The 22,142-nt window shown below is 38.1% G+C and overlaps 1 protein-coding gene across 1 annotated transcript in view; it reads left to right on the plus strand.

Annotated features, from left to right (window-relative positions):
* The first annotated feature begins 1,184 nt into the window (after positions 1-1,184).
* MUC2 (mucin 2, oligomeric mucus/gel-forming) overlaps positions 1,185-22,142 on the plus strand; it is a 51,105-nt gene continuing 30,147 nt past the window's right edge. Inside the window, exons 1-23 of the mRNA XM_056354521.1 lie at positions 1,185-1,254; positions 2,895-3,159; positions 5,661-5,775; positions 6,466-6,556; positions 6,946-7,055; positions 7,300-7,516; positions 7,968-8,093; positions 8,845-8,962; positions 9,267-9,405; positions 10,061-10,171; positions 11,176-11,245; positions 13,587-13,724; positions 14,305-14,469; positions 15,081-15,175; positions 16,103-16,233; positions 16,891-17,142; positions 18,025-18,077; positions 18,360-18,469; positions 18,897-19,048; positions 19,554-19,692; positions 20,256-20,366; positions 20,668-20,847; positions 21,869-22,108. Coding sequence (XP_056210496.1) covers positions 1,185-1,254; positions 2,895-3,159; positions 5,661-5,775; positions 6,466-6,556; positions 6,946-7,055; positions 7,300-7,516; positions 7,968-8,093; positions 8,845-8,962; positions 9,267-9,405; positions 10,061-10,171; positions 11,176-11,245; positions 13,587-13,724; positions 14,305-14,469; positions 15,081-15,175; positions 16,103-16,233; positions 16,891-17,142; positions 18,025-18,077; positions 18,360-18,469; positions 18,897-19,048; positions 19,554-19,692; positions 20,256-20,366; positions 20,668-20,847; positions 21,869-22,108 — 3,198 coding nt within the window. The remainder of the gene's footprint in view (positions 1,255-2,894; positions 3,160-5,660; positions 5,776-6,465; positions 6,557-6,945; positions 7,056-7,299; positions 7,517-7,967; positions 8,094-8,844; positions 8,963-9,266; positions 9,406-10,060; positions 10,172-11,175; positions 11,246-13,586; positions 13,725-14,304; positions 14,470-15,080; positions 15,176-16,102; positions 16,234-16,890; positions 17,143-18,024; positions 18,078-18,359; positions 18,470-18,896; positions 19,049-19,553; positions 19,693-20,255; positions 20,367-20,667; positions 20,848-21,868; positions 22,109-22,142) is intronic.

The following is a 22,142-nucleotide window of genomic DNA, read 5'->3' on the forward strand; positions in this document are numbered from 1 at the left end:
AAGTGTATTTTACGTGAAGGAGCCTGTGTTTTATCTTCTGAAGAGATGCAGAAACACCTTCTCAAAGGAATCTTTCAGAGTACAGTAGAATGCACGTGCAAAACTTGTATTTCTGAAGCAGCATTCTGAACTGGTTCCTGGTTCTGTTTTCTGCTTTCTTCTTCTCTCACGGACCATATTCATCTTCCTCTGCACAAAACAAAGCTGACCTTACCAGCTTTTGTGGGATCTGATGTGGGACAGTAGACTGCACATTTCTTATTCACATAGAAGGTAGGCAAGACTGAACTATTGGGGGTTGTGTGTGTGCGTGTGTGTCTGAAAACAGTTGTTTTTTAGTGTGGACAGTAATGTCTTCCTCTTTTTCTTTCTTTTATTTTTATTTAAACTTTATTTATTTCCCCCCCTAAAGCTTAATATGTTGTGAAAGCCTCTACAACCTTTTGAATGGTCTTTCTGTTGCACCACGACAATGTTTGATGGGGCATCTCTTCTGCTGTGAATTCCTTGAGCTTGCCTTATTTTATCTTGCCCATCTCAATTATATTTTGGGCGCAATATGCAGTATGGGCTTACCTTGTTTTAAATGCTCCCCAAAGCTTTACAAATGAAAGGAATCCAACAATTGCCTGCAAAATAATATTACTATGCAAGGTGTTGTATAATTTTTATTTGCAAGAGTTACTGCTGTCTACAAGGAGGTTCACAGGCATCGTTTCGTTTTTGCAGAAATCATTCTTGTGATGGTGAAAAATGAAAAATCCTTTGGGTCTGAAGCCATTGTTTGAGTGTATCTCATCCTAAACTTCCTTCAAGGGATTTCTTTGTTCACCCATTCCAAAATTCACTACTTGTTATAGGGGTTACTGAGGTTTAAACTTGGAATGAGCATGTGAAAAAGATTTAAAAGCATAGCATCCTGTAGGTGATACAGAGCAATAAAAAATTGCATGATTACTGAATCAATATTATACTATTTCCTGTATACTGAATTCCTTCATTTATGGTGAAAAATACCTGTCTGTTTACTTCTTATCTTCTGTAAATATCACGCCTATTTTTTTACCCCTCCTCTTTCCTCCTCCCTTTGTACGTCCTCCCCTGTGATAGAAGCAATTGTATCAGTGGATACTATATAAAGAAAAGTTTTTAGCAGAGTTCTCAGTTCGCCCACCTTAGCCACCATGGGGCTAAGAGCTGCCAGCCTTTTTCTACTCTGGCTGGCTCTTTCCTATGCAAATGAAATAAGAAAAGGTAAGCTCTAGAAATTAAATGATAGCAGATTGCCTCCTGTAAAAGGAGGAGAGAATTAAAATACTGCTGCAGAGGTAGAAGGCGGCAGTGCATTTAAATAACGTGCTGGGGTTTGAATGTACCTTAAATTTCTATAACTTTCAAATACTGAGGCTACATGGCTCAGCCAACATAGGTAGATACTGCTGTCTTTGGATAGATTGATACCTATAACTACTGTGTTAATCTCTAGTTTGATGTGCTTGGAAAATATTTTCAGTGTTACTTTTCTTTCCATGTGTTGATACTTTCCTAAGTATGTCAATTACTTTGCAGAAAGCAATTATAGGAGTTTGGGAGGTTCATTGTTACAGCAATGAAGAAAGTGGATGATTGTGCCTTTCGTTACTTTGGAATGACATAAATACTTTCTTCAAAAGTGTGTGTAGTAACATTGAACAAAGCTCAATTTGTCATTCAGGATGTTAATAATCCTTCTGTAAAAACTAATTTACTGTTATCGACTTTGAAGTGTTAAAATGGAGCTCTCTTACTGACTATTTTTTTTTAGGGATAGTTGATGAATTTTGGGCAGTGATCAGGTTTGGGGTATTGGTTTTGGGTTTTGGTCTGCTGCATCTTGAATTCAGCAATGGGAAGGAAGCATTATCTTGCATTTGGGATACCAGCTGTGAGCCCTGGGAGCACCTCTGTGTAGTGTTCCTTCTGGGGAGAGAAGCATACCAGTTTGGCTGGATGTATCTGTATGGCTGATACCATCAAAGTACAATAAAGCAGAGGTCTCCTTGGTAGTTTTGCTTTCTCAAATTAAACACTGCAAGAAAATCTTGTGAAGATGTGTGGCATGTGTGCTTTTTGTACCTTGGCAAGCTTCCCAAGTATGCTCAGGTTTTATGTTCACCCCTAATCTACAGCATCTTGATATTTATCAGACATTGTTAATTTTTATTTTTTGTTGGTATAGGTGGATAGGAAGGGAACAAATATCATCATCTTCATCTTTTGCTATTACGAAAAAAAATATTTTTTTTTCTCCTACTATGGTTATTTTCTGGCCTATCTTCTAAAGAATTTCTATTCTCTAGTAAGAGAAATCACCACTTCTGTTAGGAAAAGACAGGATTCAATAAAAGCTCCTGTTGTACACAAATCCTTTTGTAACATTTAATCTATTTGCCTTCTAGACTAGGAGTGGTACCTTGGTTTCCTAGCTGTTTTCCTTTCTAGTGCATGTTGCATCAGGGAAGAAAATAGCTCTTAGAAATATTTAATATTGCTAAAAATGATACTGTGATTTGGAATAAATTCGTATGTTTGACAAGGCAGCTCTATTGCACCGATGCACCAACTTGCTAGTGGTCAGATGGTTAAGTTTCCCCACCTCATGTAGATAAATTCGTTCGCCTCAGTGAGGATTATATGATAAACCCAGGTCTCAGCAGTATTTGTTAATGTCTTATTCTCCATTAGAGGTTCACATCTCTTCTGTTTAGTAGCAAAGACTTGATCAGGCCTGACATCTGTGGGATCACTGTGCACATAATTCCAAGTGGTTTCTACTATAAAATGCAACACTTTTCTTGGTGCTAGCTCATTCATTTCACTTTCTTCATACCTATTTCTTTTGCGTCACTTAACAGGAAGGACAAGAAACCATGGCCACTATGTCTGCAGCACTTGGGGAAACAACCATTTCAAAACTTTCGATGGAGACATCTATCAATTCCCTGGCATGTGCGAGTATAATTTTGCTTCTGACTGCCGAGAGTCTTACAAGGAGTTCTCTGTTCACATCCAGCGTGCTCGCAACAGCAATAACCACCCTGAGATCCAGTATATTCTGATAACAATCAAGGACTTTACGGTGTACCTCAGACCAAAACTGGCTGTCGTGGATGGGCGGATGTAAGTTCCTTTAATATAATAGTATTTCAGAGAAATGTGCTGGGAAGATAAAAGCAGGATTGATTCTTTGCACAGCTTTCTGTATACCAACCGTTAAGGTAACTGCTACAAGCATTTCCACAAGCAAAAAAAAAACCAACCCAAAATCCCTTTTGAAATCCTGCAGAAAAATTGCTTTGAGGAGCAGTTTTAGTATTAATTGTCATTTCTATGCTAGCATAAAGGATGATTTAAATGCCAGTCAGGAAGAGGTTTGCATGAATTGTTCTTCTGGTTGTGCAGGCAACAGTGCAGCTCATGAGCCAGACCTTTCACTGGCATTAAATGCCATAGCTTCCTTTGTTTTACGGCATCCCCTTAAGTTTACCATAGGAGATGGTCTAGCAGACCCTCAGAAATGAAGATGCATTTCTCTTTTTCTTTTTTCTTTTTTTTTTTTTTGTCTTTTATTTTGTGGCAGAGGAGAGTTGTTTTTTTCCAATTTTCATAAATAATTCTTCAAGATCTTATGGCCATTCCTCAAGGGATTGTAACAGATACAATGCAGGTCAAAGTTTACACTAATTTGTATGTGGCAATATGTACTTTTTCCACAGTGAGCTCCTCCTGTAACATGGTCACACAAGGAACTAGTCTGACACTATTACTGGTATCAAGTAGTGTCTTAACCTAGCCTTTCCTATCTTTTCCTATCCTTTCAGTGTGTGTTTATATATATATATAAACACAGAAACAAGTGAAGCAACTCATAAGTTAAGACATAGCTCTAAAGATGGAAGTTGACTGTTAGTATGTCTTAGCATAATTTAAAAACCAAACTTTTATTGTGATCCTAGGACTGGGTTTTGCCCCAAATTCATCTTTTGCTCTGAAGTTTGGAAGCCACTGCAATAAAAACCTGTTCAAAGATAGAAAATAATGTTCATTTTTCCAAGGTTCATAGCAAAATTCATAACAAAATTACATGAAGCTATAAAAAAATGCATTCTTGCCTCAAACTGGAAAAGCCCTTTATTGTGTGTGAAAAATAAGTTTAGAAATCCTTTAAAAATTGTTTTTCTTAAACCAAGCCTCTTTTTGTTTGGTTGGTTGGGGTTTTTTTTGTCTTAGGTAGTATTCACAAAACAATAGATTCCTTCTGAACCAGTTTTTGTGTATGGGAGACTTAGTTTGTTGTAGAACTTAATTTCCCATATTGCTCTTTAAATGGCATGATGCATTGACGTGTAAAATAGCATTTCACACTACTGAAGTGAAAACTGTAAAGCAGAAAAATGTATGAATTTGCCTTTTGGTACCTGATCTACCAATTGATTGAATGTTCTAGTATTATAAAGAAAGAGAAACAGTCCATGCTGTGATAGCTGAAAGGTGAAAGGTTGCCCTGTGTTTTATAATCCCTCTCCAAAAAGCATGATCTTTTAAGGCCTCATTGTCCAGAGGATGAACAATACAGCCAAAAGTAAAAGCAATGGTTTCTGACTTCCTACCTAGTATTTAGATGTGTAAGTAGTTTGGCCATGTTAAAAATGCCTGAGGTAAATAGCAAGAAAAATCCCAGTGACAGGATAAAATTCTCCCAGAGACTAGTTAAGAGGGGATGTGCATAGATACACATGAATCCTGATAGGTAGCAATTGTGTTGGCAAATCTGTAGAAAACGAGCTGATTATTTTGACTAGGTTCCAGTTTACACTACTTCTGTTTGAACAGTCTCTAGTTCTTTAGATTTTATAGGATGAAGCTGCTTGCTATAATCCCTGTATTGCTGAATGAAGTTCAGCAGTGTGACTTGTTACGTAGTGCACTATAAGACAGATGTACGAGAACAGATCTGGTGAATTGATTCTTTATCAGAGAAAAACGTCTATGCTCAGCCTTCTGCAAAATACCTTCTATCACATTAACTTGCCTTGCTGTCACCACTGCCAGAGTTGGTCCTGCCAATTAATTAACTACTGAAACAAACTACTGAATTCCTCTTTACATGCTCCTTTCTTTTCAAACTTTTGTTGGCAGTCCCTGTCTCTGCCTGTGCTTTTTGAACTCTCTCTGGAAGAGGAGGATGCTTAGAAAGGAACATTCATTCTCTCTGAAGTCATTGTCAGATCTTTTGGTAAAGAAAAGCTTCCATTAATGTTGTTACTTCTTTCATTGAAGTAAATTATTAGTGAGTGTTTGAATATCTTCTGTTAATACCACAGTGATGATCGTTTGATTATGTTGAAGACATCTGCCATTTTGGCTTTTTTCTTAAAGAACCCACACTCTTGGGGAGGCTTTGCCTCTGAAATTGTGTTGCCTTTTAAAGGCAATGAGTTATCCTGTCCAATGTCAGAGAGAGAGGATTTTAGCCTCATTTAAACAAGGCATCCTGTGTGGCTAGGATCAGGTAGACAGATACTGTTTTCTCTATTCATTAGGGCATTTGGCTTATTGCAGACATCCGTGTCACCCCTTATGTTTCTGTATTAATGCAAAGTCTCTGGTTTTCTTCCTAGTGTGAAGACACCTTACTACAGCTCTGGTATGTTCATTGAGAGCAATGACATCTACACCAAGGTTTATGCCAAATTAGGCCTGATTCTGATTTGGAATCAGGAAGATGCACTGATGGTATGTATGATCCGAGTTGTCTTTATTGGTATTTCCTGGGTTTAACAGATTATACTGTGTACTGAACAGAAGTAGAATCTCACGAACTGAACAGAGCTAGAGTGTTAGGCTGACTCATCCAACTGACACATTACCTTATCTTAAAAGCATAACATTCATTTCTCTGCAATGTGATAGAGGTAGCAGTATGGCATGCAGATGATCTTACTCTTCTCAAGAAAGGGAGAAGGAGCTTTCTGAGAAATAACTGATGATTTTGCTATATCACTACCACAATCCAATCTACATTTTCCTTCATTTGTCTTTTAAAGGACTTCCATCATTGACCTTCCTAATTTATAGCAAGACCTAAATTTTATCCCAGTAGGGGAAAAAAATGAGGAAACCCCCCCAACCCCTGTGATTTTAAGAATGCTTTCCTTTTCATCTTTATCACCATGGTGGTTACTGCCATTACTGAAACACAAAAGCTTCACTCACTTCTGTTTTCTGTGTTACTTTTTACATCTAACTGTGTGTTTATTAACTATGTTACAAATTCATTTGCAAAAGTTGTGTCTCTAGAGTTTTGAGTTCACCATCACTTCTGCTTATAGCAACCTCCCTTCCGAGTAAATGTATTTGCTTTGAAATCTCTTCATGCTCCAAATAATTATTTTCTGGTTTTTCTTTTTTCTTTCCATTGCCTAGGTGGAGCTGGACAGCAGATTTAGTAACCATACATGTGGTCTCTGTGGGGATTACAATGGAGTTCCAATCTACAATGAGTTTATCAATGGAGGTGAGTCATCCTACCATACATATGACAGAAGACAGGCTGATAAGCATTGTGCATAGGAGCATCTCAGGAGAGTAAATTTCACCTGAGAGATGCCTGTTATTGCCCCAGAATAAACATTGTGTTCCAGTGCTGCATTCCTGGTCTAAGGTTATTTTATTCCAGATGAATCATCTTGTTCTTTTCTCTACTGGCCTTCTTTTCTCATTACCACTTTACATTTTTAAGCACACTTATTCATAATAGATGTAATTCAGAGCAGAGACCTGTGTCCAACAGGCATATTTGATACCATAGTAACTGTTTTGCTTGATCAGTAGAGTCCCAGAAATCAGATGCTCCTTGTGAATTTTTTGGGCTCAGCAAGTCCTCTTTGCATTTTTTTCTCATAGATGCAAACTACAATTCAATTACATATGGAAATTTACAGAAGATCAGGAAACCCAATGCCAAATGTGAAGATCCTGATGAAACTCAGGCACTTCCAAGCTGTAATGAGCATGTGAGTATTCCTCATGGTGAACTTCACTTGCATGAGCACATGAAGTCATTCTTGTGCTATGGGGAGTTGGTCTGTGAGGAACTGGGAAGACTTTGTCCCTTCCAGGGCAAATGGTTTCTTCTTCCTTTCTTGAAAAACTGTTGCTGTTCAGAAGACAACAGTTTTCCGTTTTTAAGCCAAGACAGGAAGTGCCTAGAAGCTCAGGTGCTTATAAGTCTTAAATACTACTACTTTTCCTCCTTAGCGTCATGAGTGTGAGAGATTGCTGACTTCCTCTGCATTTGCTGATTGTCGGTTACGCCTTAATTTGGAAATGTACATCCAAGCCTGCATGCAGGACAAGTGTGCATGTAATGGAAATGAGGACTCCTTCTGCCTCTGCAGCACCATCTCTGAATATTCTCGCCAGTGTTCACATGCGGGTGGCCGGCCGGGTGAATGGAGGACAGAGTACTTTTGCCGTAAGCAGCTATATAAATCTTACAAAGAAGCAAGTATTTCATGGATATGGTGCTGTGAAACATTTAAATTCATTCTTTCTTTAGAAAACTACAGGCATATATTATACATTTCCTATCAGTAGCGCAATAAACTGCATACTATGTTCTTCCTGTTTTCTTCTTCTATCACCCTTGTTATTAAGAAATCTTTTTCAGCAAGTAGAAATTCTGTTCCCATTAAAGGACTGTGAGTTCTGATACTGCAGATGACTGGGATAATTTGATCTATTAGAAACCAAAAGAAGGAAGTATAAAGAGAGGGAAAGCAGTTCAGAAACAGTCAAGCTTTGCCAGAGGGAGTCTGGCTTGGGACACCACTGACTTGAGGGGAGTAGGGGATATGGTCTGCAATTTCTGAGGAATGATGGACTTCACACACAAATAACTGGTAGTGTCTTTCTCATTCTTTCAGCCAAGACCTGTCCTGATACCATGATCTATAGGGAAAGCAGCTCACCCTGCATGGATACTTGCTCACACTTGGGGATCAGCAGCCTTTGTGAAGAACACTACATGGATGGGTGTTTCTGCCCTGAAGGCAAGTGTTATTGTTGCTATAGTATATGGAACAAAACCTAGAGCTCCGGCAAAGGAGGTCATAGATAAAACATAAAATGTAGTCAAATTCTATCTTAAAAATTAGTACTACTACTCATTATTCCTCCCCCCCCCCCCCCCCCCCCCCGGGGGAACATAACTATAAGTTTTTCTTAAAACGGAGGTCATAGTTCATTAATTAATCATTGATTTTATAGTTAAATCATTTTAACACAATGATAGGTAATAAACTGTGCTTTTTACTTCTCAACAAATTGACCTCTGCTAATTTACAGAAAATCATGCTTTTTAGGTTGAATAATTCTGAGACAGTGGACATCATTTGCCCAGAAAGTGATAGTGAGGAACAGTGAGTGAAATTCTCAGACTATCAACCTTAGGAAAAAAGATTACAATTATAGTCTACATATGCCAGAAGGACTGAAAATGTAAACATGTAAATTTCTGAGATTGTTCCTCTATATTTACATTAAGCTTTTCATCTGTGTATGGTTATATAAATGGATACACTTAGATTTTCAAAGCTGGATAAAAGTATTTTCCCTGTGTCTTATAGGACAAAAAATAGAAACAGTATTCAAAAAGTAGAAACACTATTCTTCAGAGATTTGATAATCTCAGCCTCTGCTTTCTGTGTCAAGTTGAGTGCATGCCTCCTCTTGAGAGTTTCTGCTCTGTGGAAACTGCTTATTTCAGAAAAAGCTGGAATAGTTTACTGTTGTGCTTTACAGGAACTGTGTATGATGATATTACTGAAAAAGGCTGCATACCTGCTAGCCAGTGCCGCTGCAAGCTCCATGGAAAGGAGTATTCACCTGGAGAAAGCATTACCAATGAATGTGAAGAATGGTAAGGATCACGGTGGTTTATATGCCTTTCTTGGAATGGTTGTGAATGGGTCTGTGTTTTTCAATCTTCCACTTAGTCATAGGAGACTTCCTGAAAACATTTCTGCTGCATGTCAATACAACCAATTTTCTGGAAAGTTTTCTTGTATCTGTGTTATATGGCAGGGGGGAAACTTAAGGAAATTGTCAAAGATACTGTGTTAAAACACCTGGGGATATTTTGCTGTTTGCTGGGTATACAGATGTTTTCAGTGCTATCAGCTCCTGCAATACCTACAAGCACTTTTTTATTTGTCTGTTTATAGCGTCTGTGATTCAGGCAGATGGACATGTAAAGATTTACCCTGTCCAGGCACATGTTCAGTGGAAGGAGGTTCCCATATTACCACCTTTGATGGGAAGAAATACACCTTCCATGGAGACTGTTACTATGTGTTGGCCAAGGTACTGTGTACTGTAGGACTTTTTTCTTTTCAAGTAAATACAAGCATCTGTGTGCTGATAAGTAACAGCTATGAATTGTTGTTTTATTCCATTTTTATGGGATGAGGGAAGCAGAAATGCTAAAAGCTGTACTGGAAAATTCAGGATGGGCTGTAATAGCCCAAAGTGAGGAGTTCAGCACTTGCTGCAGTGGGTGGTTAACTGATTCAGATAGTAGGCTATGTATGGTGTCATTATCCAGTGGAGTCCTTCACATATAAGAAATCAAAGGATCATGCCAGCTACGTGGACAGGTAGGCTGCAAAAATTGGCAGTTCTCAGGATTAGAAGCTCTGAGCCAAATCTGTAGTAGCTATTTCTTTGTCTGAGTGCGAAAGTCCACTAGGGAAAGGAGCTAGGCAGGCTATTTTATGCATCTGTCCCTAAAATATCTGCTGCCTGTTCTAGGGAATGACAAAAGATCTTGCTGAACTATAAACCATACCAAATAATTTGTTTGAAAGACGGTTCAGCTTCCAGAGTCCGTGCTGAAATGGTGGTCTTAATAGCTAAGTTCTATTGTAATTGCTATTGTAACTGATGACTTTTTGTTTTGGAAATCATCTTGTGACAATTTTGATTGGACTAATGGATATTTATTTCCCTGTGATTATAGGGTACGGTAAATGACAGTTATGCTCTCCTGGCAGAGCTGACTCCCTGTGGCTCCACAGACAGGCAGACCTGTTTGAAGACTGTCGTGCTGTTAGTAGATGACAAAAAAAATGTAAGTGTTTTGTGGGTTCTGCTAGATATATTGAAAATTAGCATATTTTCCTTACTCTGGAGCAATAACTAATTTTGTTATTATTAGTTGCTGTTGTGGATGGTAAGGCACCTCAGACAGACTGAAAAACAGCTCAGGCTTCTGCCTTGAGAGCTCGTAACAGACCTAACCAAAACAAAAGATGACATTCAAATAAGCTGATATCTTCCACTGTTCTCTTCTCTTCTCTGTGCTATATGATTATTCTCACTGTATTCCAGGCTGGGTAGAAGTAAGAGTACCATTCTTACTCCCCTCACAGTATTTTACTTTATTCAGGTATAATTTTGTAGATGTAGTTGAGTCTTTTTCAGAAGAGATCCCATCTTTGAATGTTGATACAATCCATACTTCCTAAATATTTGTATTTTCATTCACTTTAGCATTCTGTATGGGAATTTCTAGACTATATTTATACATAATTTTGCATACATTTACACAGAATTTTCCTCCCTTGTTTCTGGTCTTCCACATCCTTGCCAGTGTAACTGGAACAAAACTAAACAAATCAGAAACCCATCATTTTATGTTTCTGTATACAGACTAGCATCTCTTCAGGAAGCTTAACAATTGGATTTCTTATTATGCCAGAATTGTGCTAAACCATTACACTAAAGCTGTGGCATATGCTTCTGTAGGGAACAGGAACTTGCTATAGATTCTGAAGGCCTGATTTTTTTTCTACTTGCTGAAACCAAAGTGCCCAATATAAACAAGCTTTGCATTTCGTTACTGCTATAAACTGTTGTAGGCAGGTGTAAGTGAAACACTGAATAGCAAGACAAAACCTTATTTGTATCCTACAGGTCTGCTGCCACATTCAGTTTTCAGACAGATTCTTCCATTCAAAGATTTTAAGTTCTAGTCACAGTCGAAACGTGAAAAATCCTCCCTCTTAATTTTTTTTATTAGTTCCTTTTCCTCTCAGTACCTGAAACCTCATTATTCTATTTGCTGTTACACAGGTGGTGGCTTTCAGATCAGATGGCAGTGTGTTACTGAATGAGATGGCAGTGAATGTGCCTCATGTGTCAGGTAAGGGACGCAGCCATCACACACCTGACTTCTCATGTAGGGGTGTGTTATTTCAGAGGCAAAAGTGGAAGAGAGGAATATGAAATTTGTTCAGATTTTGGAAAAAACTTGGGAGGAAGGTGATTTAATAATTTCATGGACAGACTGACTCTAGACAGCTGATGACTGAAAAAAATATCCCTTCACTTTTGTCATACATTTTGAATATACTTTGACATGTAGCTTGCGAAAGAGGGATTGCCATCGCTTAAAGTTAAGGCAGGTAACTTAACTTGCCTATAAAGAAGGGTGTTTAGCACTTTCCAAGTCTGGCTACGTGGTGTGGGCATGTCCTGGCTCCCAGTAATGGTGTGTCTCAAGCATGTCTACCTCATCTCTCTTCTTTCCCATGATTCATTTTTTTTCCCCTGTGGGAAGAAAGCCTGGCAGAAGGTATCTGCTGTATTTTCTGGTCAGCCACAGCAGGAAAGATGATGTGCTGTGTAGCACCCTCTTATTTTCTCACCTCACTTGAGACAGCATCTTTTTATATAATGAATGGATTTAGACAGACACTTTCAGAGGTTGACTCAGATCACCTCGTTTAGGAGCCTAACTTCTGGTGGAAGGTCACTATCAGACAGCAGCTGTGAGCTCTGGGAGTAACTTTTGAAAGGAATACAGAATTCCTCTTTATCGCTTCTTTTTGGATATGTTCAGGCAGCACACTGACACAGTATGTGTTGCTTCTTACTGGCCTATTGGAAGATGGCAAGTTACTTGCTAGAAAGGAATTCTTTATCTGAAAGAACAAGTGTTCATGGGATGATATGTTCATGGATGCTTGTGCAAAAACAATTACAGTATGTAGCTGAAAGTTTTAGAGAAGTTAAAGTGCTCTAGACAATAAAATAGATCATCTAATAAGTAGATTAAATAGATAAATAGAGCATATAATAATAGATTTACTATAAGAAATCAGTTAGCCAGTAGATGTTGGGTTTTTTGACTTTAGCAAAGCTTTTGATACTGCCTGTCAGAGTAGCCTGGGCAAACTGTCCAGCATGCAGCTAGGCAAATGTGTTATACATTTGGTTGGCTGGAAAGTCAGGTTCAAATAGTTAGTAGTAAATGAGGTTAAATCAGGTTGGTGGCCAGTCACCAATGGGGCTCCCCAGGGTTCAATTTTAGGGACATTGCTCTTTGTATTCATAAATGGTCTGGATGCAGGAGTTGAATGTACTTTAAGTAAGTTTGCCAATTATAATAAATTAGGAGGAGCTGTGGAATTCCTCAAGGGTAGAGAGGCCTGGATAGACTAGGAAGCTGGGCAATCACCAACTATATGCAATTTAACAAGAACAGTTGCACCTGGGACAAGGTAGTCCTGGTTATATATGCAGACTGGGGGATGAGAGGCTGGAGGACAACCCTGTGGAAAGACATCTGGGGGTTTGGTTTGATCGCAAGTTGAATATGAGTCAACAGTGTGCCCTAGCAGCCAGAAGGGCCAGCTGTATGCTGGGGTGCATCAAGCACAGTGTAGCTAACTGGTCAAGGGAGGTGATTGTTGCACTCTACGCTGCACTGGTGCACCCCCATCTTGAGTACTGTGTGCAGTTTTGGGCACCTCCACGTAAGAAGGGCATCAAACTATTAAAGTGTCTAGAGGAGGGTGACCGAGATTGTGAAAAGCCTCTGGAGCAAGATCTGTGAGGAGCAGTGAGGTCACTTCATTTTTTTCAGTTTAGAGAAAAGAAGGCTGAGGGGTAGCCTCATCTCATTGCAGTCTACAACTTCCTCAAGAGGAGCAGCAGGGGGTGAGGTGCTGATCTCCTCTCTGGTGACCAGCGATAGGACACCAGGAAATAGTAAGAAGCTGCACCAAGGGAAGTGCAGACTGGGCATTTAGGGAAAGGCTCTTCACCGAGAGGGTGGTCAGTCACTGGAACAGGCAGCTCAGGGAAGTGGTCACAGCACCAAGGCTGTCAGAGTTCAAGGAGCATCTGGACAATGCTTTTAGTCATACAGTATGCAACAGTGCTGGGGTAATACCTTCTCTGAAAATCTCTTGCACTTCAGATTTCTCAGCATTAATGAGTTAGCACTGAAGCTGTATTGCAGAAAATTTGAACTTGGTACTGATCCCAGGGATGAGTCGTTATAGGTAATCAGCTTGTTAAGTTAGTGGGGACCAGCATTATATTTAGTTGGCCAGCAATTTTTAGAGGAAAAAAAAAATGATTAATTTGATCCTGATCTCAGAGTTTTCATGGCAGGTGATACCTTAGAATCTAATAAGAAGTATTCTCTCAGCAGCATATGTGTGTGTTTACTTCACAGTCCATGTTTTGTTTTTCAGCCAGCTTCTCAGTATTCAAGCCATCTTCCTACTACCTCATTGTTCAGACTTCTTTTGGGCTTCAGCTGCAGATCCAATTGTTTCCAGTCATGCAGCTGTTTGCGACTGTGGATCAATCAGTTCAAGGAAAACTTCAAGGCAAGTGTCTATTCAAATGGGAAGCAAAGCCATGCTGTTCCACAGCTGAAGAATCATGTATTCTTTACACGAGTGATAATTCGTGCTACTTATTGATTGAAGAGGAAGAAACTAAAAGCAGAAAATAAAACACTGGAAGAGAATTGACTCAAGCAAACTAGAAATGCATTTTTATTTCATATTTCATATTGAAGTGACCTATCACTCCTGTGCCAGTACATGAATGTTTCTTAGAATATTCCTTACTTTTGTATTCAGTTTAATTTTTAACTGTCTACAAAACTAGGCTTTTAGTGCACTTTCTGGTTTTAATATCATCAGAAAGCATAAAAAATACAGGTTAGGGCAGTGATCTCCTGAGGCAGAGGTGCCTTCATGAAGGCTACTCTTCTGAAGAGGTTAAAGATTTAAAATAGGGCTCCTACATCTTCAGTACTTGTAGAATGCATTAATATTGAGGTGGAATATTCAGCTGTATGTACTTCTGTTTCAAATGTTTGTGATCAGTGGTCCCTTTCCCTTTGACCTTTTAGAATGAGAATGAGTAATTAGGTAAATTTTTTACTTTCTTTTTTGATAGGTCTTTGTGGAAACTTTAATGGGATGGAAGGTGATGATTTTAAAACAGCCAGTGGCTTGGTGGAAGCTACAGGATCTGCCTTTGCTAACACATGGAAAGCTCAGTCAACCTGCAATGACCAAGTAGAAAAGCTGGAAGACCCCTGCAGTCTCAGCATTGAAAGCGGTAAGCACACTAATAATTCAGATGGATTACTTCTGCCAGAATGAGCAGAAAGCATTTGTTTTATATTACTGCAACAAACGTGTAAGAGTTGTAGCGTGGCATTGAACTCTTTCTAGAGGACTGTCAAATGAATAATTAATTTCTGCAAGTACATATGCATACAAGCACTGATTTCCCATGAAATTAAAGTGAAATTTTAGTGGGTGATGGTAGAGGAATCCTGAGCTGGAAGATAGGGAAGCAAGGTCATTAATTTATATTATCTGCAAAGGCAGCTTCTATTTCCTAGTATTATTTTCCCCTGTTTTAACTTAGCTTTATGGTCCCCAGATGGAAAGGGCTGTCACAATTCCATGTAGACAAGTTGCAGCAATATGATACTGATTTTGATTTTATGATTGCATGTCTACTGCTAGATAACTGAATCGGAGAATAGAAATAAAGGTACAGTGATTGCATGTAGTTTCTCAGCTCCCCAAAGTGCACACAGTTCTGTCATTTGTGTGGCTGTATTGCATTTATGTGACAGCATAAGTAGACATGGCACAAGGAAGATAAGTGAATGTAATGAATATGATGATATAATTTCATTTTTATCCTATTTTTTTTAGCAAATTATGCTGAGCATTGGTGTTCTTTGCTGAAAAACTCAGAGGGTCCTTTTGCAAGATGTCATTTAGTTATTGATCCTTCAGAATACTATAAGGTATTGTAATTTTGCACTCTTTTTAGTACTGCTTTATTTCAGATGGATGACTAGATGTTTATCATTGTTCAAACATTTGAGACATTACTGAGTAGCTTGCCTATAAGAGCTGGTAAAATTTTTGTGGTGGTTAACTGAAGCAGCATAGCATGCATCCAGAGTATCTCCTATGAGGAGATTCTTATGGAGTGCTGCTGAAGAAAGAAGTACATTCGTTCTGGTTTCTTATGTTTTATATTTAATATACTTTTTTATTGGATTGGGTATTTGAACTGGAAAGAAGATTCAAGAGATGCAATTGTGCACACAAAGTTTAAGGCTACCCTTACACATTAGTTGCTATTAAGTCAGAAGAAAAATTAGTGAACATTTATTAAGTTTCCTGTATTTGTTGGAATGTAATACCAAACCATTTTCATGTGAGAATCTCCATGGCTTCTTTTTCCCCTATGCTCATCATTATTGAGCAGTTAGTGAGGCTTACCTGAGCAAAAAAAAGAAATTCCTAAATCTCTGCTCATACTGGAACTCAGTTGGAGCTCAAATTTTGTGAAGAACGTCACAGATCTGGTTAATATTTTGCCATTCTGATTTTTATTTTTTTAATGGATCTCTGCATTCCTAAGTTGAACTGGGAAAGAATGGTATCAAAGTCCTTTAAGACAGGTGTTGATAGGAGGCTGGCTACTTTTTAAAGCTTTAAGAGGCTTGGCTTAGATTGGGATAAGCATTCAAAACTTTAATTGTGTATGAAATGAAGCAGCACTTTCAGTCTCTGGTCTTTGTCCATTCCTTCCACCATTCTCTGATCACGGGAACTAATAAAAACAACATCAGAAAAAGGACATAGGGTATTTCATAGCAACTGAGTTGCAATTGCCAGTTGTTTTCCTGTGGACTTACTGATCCTTTCATTCTTTTTTTCAGAAATGTAAGTATGACACCTGCCTCTGTGAAGACAATGAAGAATGCTTGTGTGCTGCCCTGTCCTCTTATTCAAGAGCCTGTGCTTTCAAAGGGATCATACTGGAAGGCTGGAGAAAAAGTGTCTGCAGTAAGTAGTGGAACTATAATCCCCATGGAATTAACTAGCCATGAGAAATAAGCAGTTCTTTCTGAATTTGGCTGTCAGTGATCTCAGTGTTAAGGGTTTTGGGGTATCTTAGAAATGTCTAATGGACTGAAAAGAGACAATGCTTGTAAATGTTTACTAATTTGTGTTATATTCTTTAGCTGTAATTTTTTCATGGCATTTAAAAGTAGAAGGCACTATTTTTCACTTTCACCTTCTTTCCCCAGTTTAAACAATAATGCTCTCTCTAGCTTTGGCTAACAGAATCCCAGCCAATCATGGCTTTTACATTGTCTATGCTTATCAGTGTCTTTATCATTGTCCTTGCTTTTCATCAGTAATACAATATTATAGAGACTAGTTTATTGTTTTGTGATCTTTCTCTGATTATCAGTATGTGAAAAAAATATGGCTATGAAACTAGAAACTAATAATAGCATTTAAAAAGAAGTCTTCAGCTGGTAAGCAAGGTTAGGCTACCATTACTTGTGACTTTTGATATTTTTGTACTTTAATAAAATCTAAGAGAATATTTTTACCATTATATGCTGCACAGCCAAAGAAATCAAACTGGAAATGTCAAGGTTAAATTGTTCATCCTGCATTCCTTATTTATCAGTTTGTTTCTTTTCCCTCCAGCTAGTGAAGTTTCTACCTGCCCAGGAAATCAGATCTTCCTTTACAATCTTACAATGTGCCAGCAAACCTGCCGTTCCCTTATTGATGGTGAAAAGCATTGCTTGCAAGACTTCACTCCCGTGGATGGCTGTGGCTGCCCATATAATACATACTTGGATAACCAGGGTACCTGTGTGCCCATCTCCAAGTGCCCATGCTATTACAAAGGATCATACCTGGAACCAGGGGAATATGTCACAAAAGATGGAGAACGTTGGTATGTTCTATTGTGGCTTCTTGTTTGTGGGGATAAAGGTCCTTTTAAAATTTGCTGATTAGGTGTAAGCTGCTTAGCTTTTTTTGGTGCTTTAATGAACATTTGTAATACATTTCACAACAGCTTCAGGCTAAGCAAAGCATTATCCTGTTGCAATGTAATTTATTAATGATTGAGAAATGCAGCTTTGTTTAGAGGCGCGAGTACTGGCCTTCACAGATAAACATTACTCTGAAGCTGCACTGTTAATAGGGGTTTGTTGAGCAGAGGGGTAAAAGGAAAATAAAAGGTCAGCTATAATTTTATGTTGCTCTTTCCTTTTCTGTCAGAAAACTGTTCCACTGGAGGAACATCTCCTTGATAAGTACTCGCGGTAGTATAGGTTTTTGAAAGCAACTTTCATGATTCTGGTATTTTTAATCATGAACTCTGACAGAAGTCTGCTGCATGAATCATCAGTGCAAACTGTGAAATACTTCTTTCTCTCATCAGGCAGATGAGGCATACAGGCCAACAGATTTGCAGCATATGAATTAAATAAGCATGAAAATATACTGTGTTCCAAATGAAGGCTTTGATTTAAATTATCATTATTATCTGTTTCCTGAGTCATCAGAAAGCATATTAGTAAGGATTAATAGAATAGCTGTCATTCCTTAAAAAATATAACTTTTCTGTGCATGTAGCCTAAAGTCTTGCTACATGTTTTCTTCAAATGAAAATTCATGAGTGCGCATCAGGAGAGTTCACCTTGAAATATCAGTAGAAATTATGCAGAACATATCTGATAAATACTCTCAAATTTGTTTAAAAATCCTTAGATTTAAATTGAAGGCACTGAGCTTGCTGCTTTTTTTTTTAATTTCTACTTCACTTTTCCAGTGTTTGCCGAAATGCAAAGGTCCAATGTACCTCAGTCACAATAAGAACGAAAGGTGAGTGACATTCTGTAAAGCAAAATAAAATAAAACAAAACCATAACCCAACTTCCAAACCCAAACCTACATCTTTCCATTTGAATTCTCCACTTATTTCTTTTGCATGTTTGTTTTTGCTTTTTATGTGAAACAGTTAGGCACTTTGTTCTGTCTTCACTAAGCCTCTTTTTCTCGTAAGCATAGACATACCCCGAGATTTCTGTCTCAGTAACAACCGCCTTTCATACACATTTCTTTTGCTTTTTCTTTATTCATCTAAACCAAAAATGTACCTTTCAGGGGCAACAGAATGTTCTTCTAACAAGACGTACTTTGACTGCAATGCATCCCCAAAGTGGTCTTCGCAAACACCTATACAACTTAGCTGCCATACTCCTCAAACTGATTATGTATGTATTCAGTTTTTCTCCATGTTAAGTTTCCTTTATTCTGTATTCCTTAAATGATGCACTGCAACACAGAAAATACAGCTGTAACTAACAGTTTATTCCTTTAGGGTTTAATCTTCCTTTATTTTCTCCCCAATGATATTACTCTGTTGCCAATTTCATGATGATTACCCTTACCGTTTCCTCTTCTTTTTCTTTTTACTGTGTCTTCAGTGATCGTACCTCCCAGATGAAATTTGATTTGGGCTCTTAGAGAAACAAAAAACAATAGAAAAGAACTAGAAAACTAGAAAGAAAAACCTTCTAAAGCTAGTCAATATTAGGCTGTTTGGTTATGAATGCAGTTTTTACAGGAGTGTTTATGAAGAAGTGAAATAAAAATGCAGTGCTTTTTCATAAAGTAACAATTTCTCCTTTTATTCCTTAGTTTCAGGCAGAGTGTGTCTCAGGCTGTGTGTGCCCTGAAGGTCTATTTGATGATGGGAAAGGGGGCTGTGTTGAGGCGAAGGACTGCCCATGCTTTCATAACAACCAGTGGTATTCTTCTGGACAGAAGATAACAGTGGACTGCAACACCTGGTAAGTTATGATTCTGTACTGTCTTCTAGAGTATATTCTATGCAGTAAATTAATAGTCATGTCTAGTTTTATGTACTACAGTAGCTGCAATAGCTGCAAGTATAAACCTTTATTTTTAGGCATACTTTTTGCTATCTGAGGAAACAGAGGTAGTTATTACCCTAATATTTTCAGCACAATCTACGTTTGCAGTAGATTGTGCTGAAAATATTGGTGTAACTGATACCTCTGTTTTTAGTAGGCATCTCTTATTGGAAAAGTGCACTTATTTTTAAAATAGAAGCACTAACACTATCAGATCTAAAAAAATATATCTGGTCAGAGTTAAAAATTATGTTACAAGCTAAAAAGCAGGCTAAACTAGAGAAGATGGTAATTCTACAACACTGACATGGATATTGTGCACATTATCATGTATCAGGTGGCGGCTTGGTTTGTTCTGCAGTTTTCCAGACAGCACACTCTGGGTGAGATCTGAAAATTCCACTCTTCTGTTCTCTTCTAGTACCTGCCAAAAAGGGTTTTGGAGCTGCACTGAACATGTGTGCTATGGGACTTGTATGATATATGGAAGTGGCCATTATATCACCTTTGATGGAAAATTCTATGACTTTGATGGGAGTTGTGAATATGTGGCTACTCAGGTAATGCTTATCGGGAGGGCTGAAATGTCATCTGATTGCCTTGAAGATCTACTTTCCTCTGTGGTTTTGTCATTCTTTATTGCCTGCCATCACTTTCCCTGAGGAGTTTACACATTCTGCCAAGATAAATTCTGTATTTTCAGTGTAGGCAAGCTGTGCGAATGTCGCGATTTTTTTCTGATACTGTGGTCATAAATTGTATGTAACAGGACTACTTCATAGTGAGAGCTAACAGCTCATTATCAGTTGTGGAATGAATCAAAATTCTGAGTCTACAAAAGAAGATACTTATATTTAAGGATATATTCCTCATTTTGTTTTATTGTCCCACCTGTTTCCCAGGTTTTACCACACAAAAGACTTAGATATTTATATGTATGCAGAGACGTATGTGTATATGTTTGTGCATCTGTAAAAATATATGTACGTAGGATTTCACATATGATGCAGCAGTAACAATTTATACATTGTGAAGATTTAAATTATTGTAATTATTATGAGATTGAACTAAAAATTAAGTATCTACCTAATTTTCTTATGCTCATTTTCCCCTTTTTCAATAGGATTTTTGTGGTGACAAAAATTCCAGCGGCTCATTCAGTATCATCACAGAGAATGTTCCTTGTGGAACTACAGGAGTCACCTGCTCAAAGGCTATTAAAATGTTTCTAGGGGTGAGTAATGATACTCGGTGAGCATATAATGGTATTCAAGTATTTCAAAAAAAGTAATGCTCTGAAGTCACATCTCTAAAAGCAGCTATAATAAGGAAAGGTTAGAGGCCTTATCACATTAATCTGTGAAAGTGTAGTTTCTCAGGTACTGAAACCTCTCTCAAAGTGCTACAGCACTTCCTGTCATTTCACCCCAGACTTTAAGCTATTGGTTTCAGAATGAGCTGTATTATTACAAGCATCCAACATTTTATCCTATCATGAAAATTAGTGTTATAACATTTCTCTCTTCATCTTTCAGAAAACTGAACTGAAATTGGAGAACAAAGATTATAAAGAAATTCAGCGAGATACTGGTGATGATGTGCGTTATTGGAACAAGACAGTAGGCTTCTACCTCGTTATTGAGGCTAGCAATGGAGTGATGCTTATCTGGGATAAGAAGACTACTGTTTTCATCAAGCTGACCCCTGATTACAAAGTTAGGACCTGTCTCTTTTTCTAAAGTAGTAATATGAATAGATATATGTGATAAGAAAACATAAATGTTCTTTTATTCTGGTTCCATGTTTAATTCCTATATCCTCTACATATTGATGATTAGCTTGCATTTTTACTACCACAGCTTGCAGAGGTACTACTGGAGTTCCTTACAGTCCATCAAAATGCATTGCAGAGAATGCACAGCATATTTGCATTAAAGCTAAACATCTAAGGCATTCTGAGTTTACGGATATTAAGAGCCAAGCTTCCAAAGTAACGTAGGGGATGCGAACTGACTGTACACGCACTTAGAAACCTGCATGGAATCTCAGCCATGTCAGTTAAACCCAAACTTCCTACGGAATGTATGGAGATGGTTCTGACTTCTGAAAAGCAGCATGCTGAATTACAGAGTACTGAATTCGCTGGGCTGAATGAGGAGGTGGGGGGTTGTATAAACAGGGACATACTGTTGCTTGAGGGGGCTGATGTTCCTGAAATAGCACTACCAAAAGTTCACTAATGTGGGTAAGTTGCTAAATACTTTCAAGAAAAATTAGTTCCTGTCATTTTTTTTGGTCATGGATGAAGAAATAGTGCTTTTAGTTAGAAGTTGGAAGCTTTTAATAAAAACAGTTTTGAGCAGAATGAAATGTGCTCAGACTTATATTAATAGCTGAGTTATGATAAATTGTGAAGAATGGAAAATTAATTCTTCTCAGCTAATGGAGGCTTAGCCTCTGTTTAGCGTTGTAAGTTGGATGAAGGGCTGCTGCAGACATGGAAATACGCTAGATATAATTCATTTCAAGGAGGGAAGACATGGCAGCTGAACAGTTTGCTGAGTACACAGACAAATAAAGGTTTAATTTCTTAATTTCGAAGATGAAAATATGTCATGTACACAGAGAGTCAGTTGTCCTTTTTAATGTCAGTGCTTTGCTCTTACTTTACTAGAATCTATTTCTCACTTCCATGGTATTTTTAAAAGCTGTGGATATGTTATTTTTCTTTTCCAGGGCAAAGTGTGTGGTCTGTGTGGGAACTTTGATGACAAGTCTAACAATGATTTTACAACAAGGAGTGGGCTGCAGGAGACTAATGCTCTGAAGTTTGGGAATTCTTGGAAACAGTCTTCCATGTGCCCAGATGTCACACAAGAAATTAAGCCCTGTGATGTGAAACCACATCGGAAGTCCTGGGCAGAGAAAGAATGCAGCATCATCCAGAGTGAAGTCTTTAAAATATGTCACTCCAAGGTTTGTAGAGGGCAGTGACAGAACAGCACAATGC

The sequence above is a fragment of the Falco biarmicus genome, chromosome 10 (assembly GCF_023638135.1).
Source record: "Falco biarmicus isolate bFalBia1 chromosome 10, bFalBia1.pri, whole genome shotgun sequence".
Taxonomy (NCBI): domain Eukaryota; kingdom Metazoa; phylum Chordata; class Aves; order Falconiformes; family Falconidae; genus Falco; species Falco biarmicus.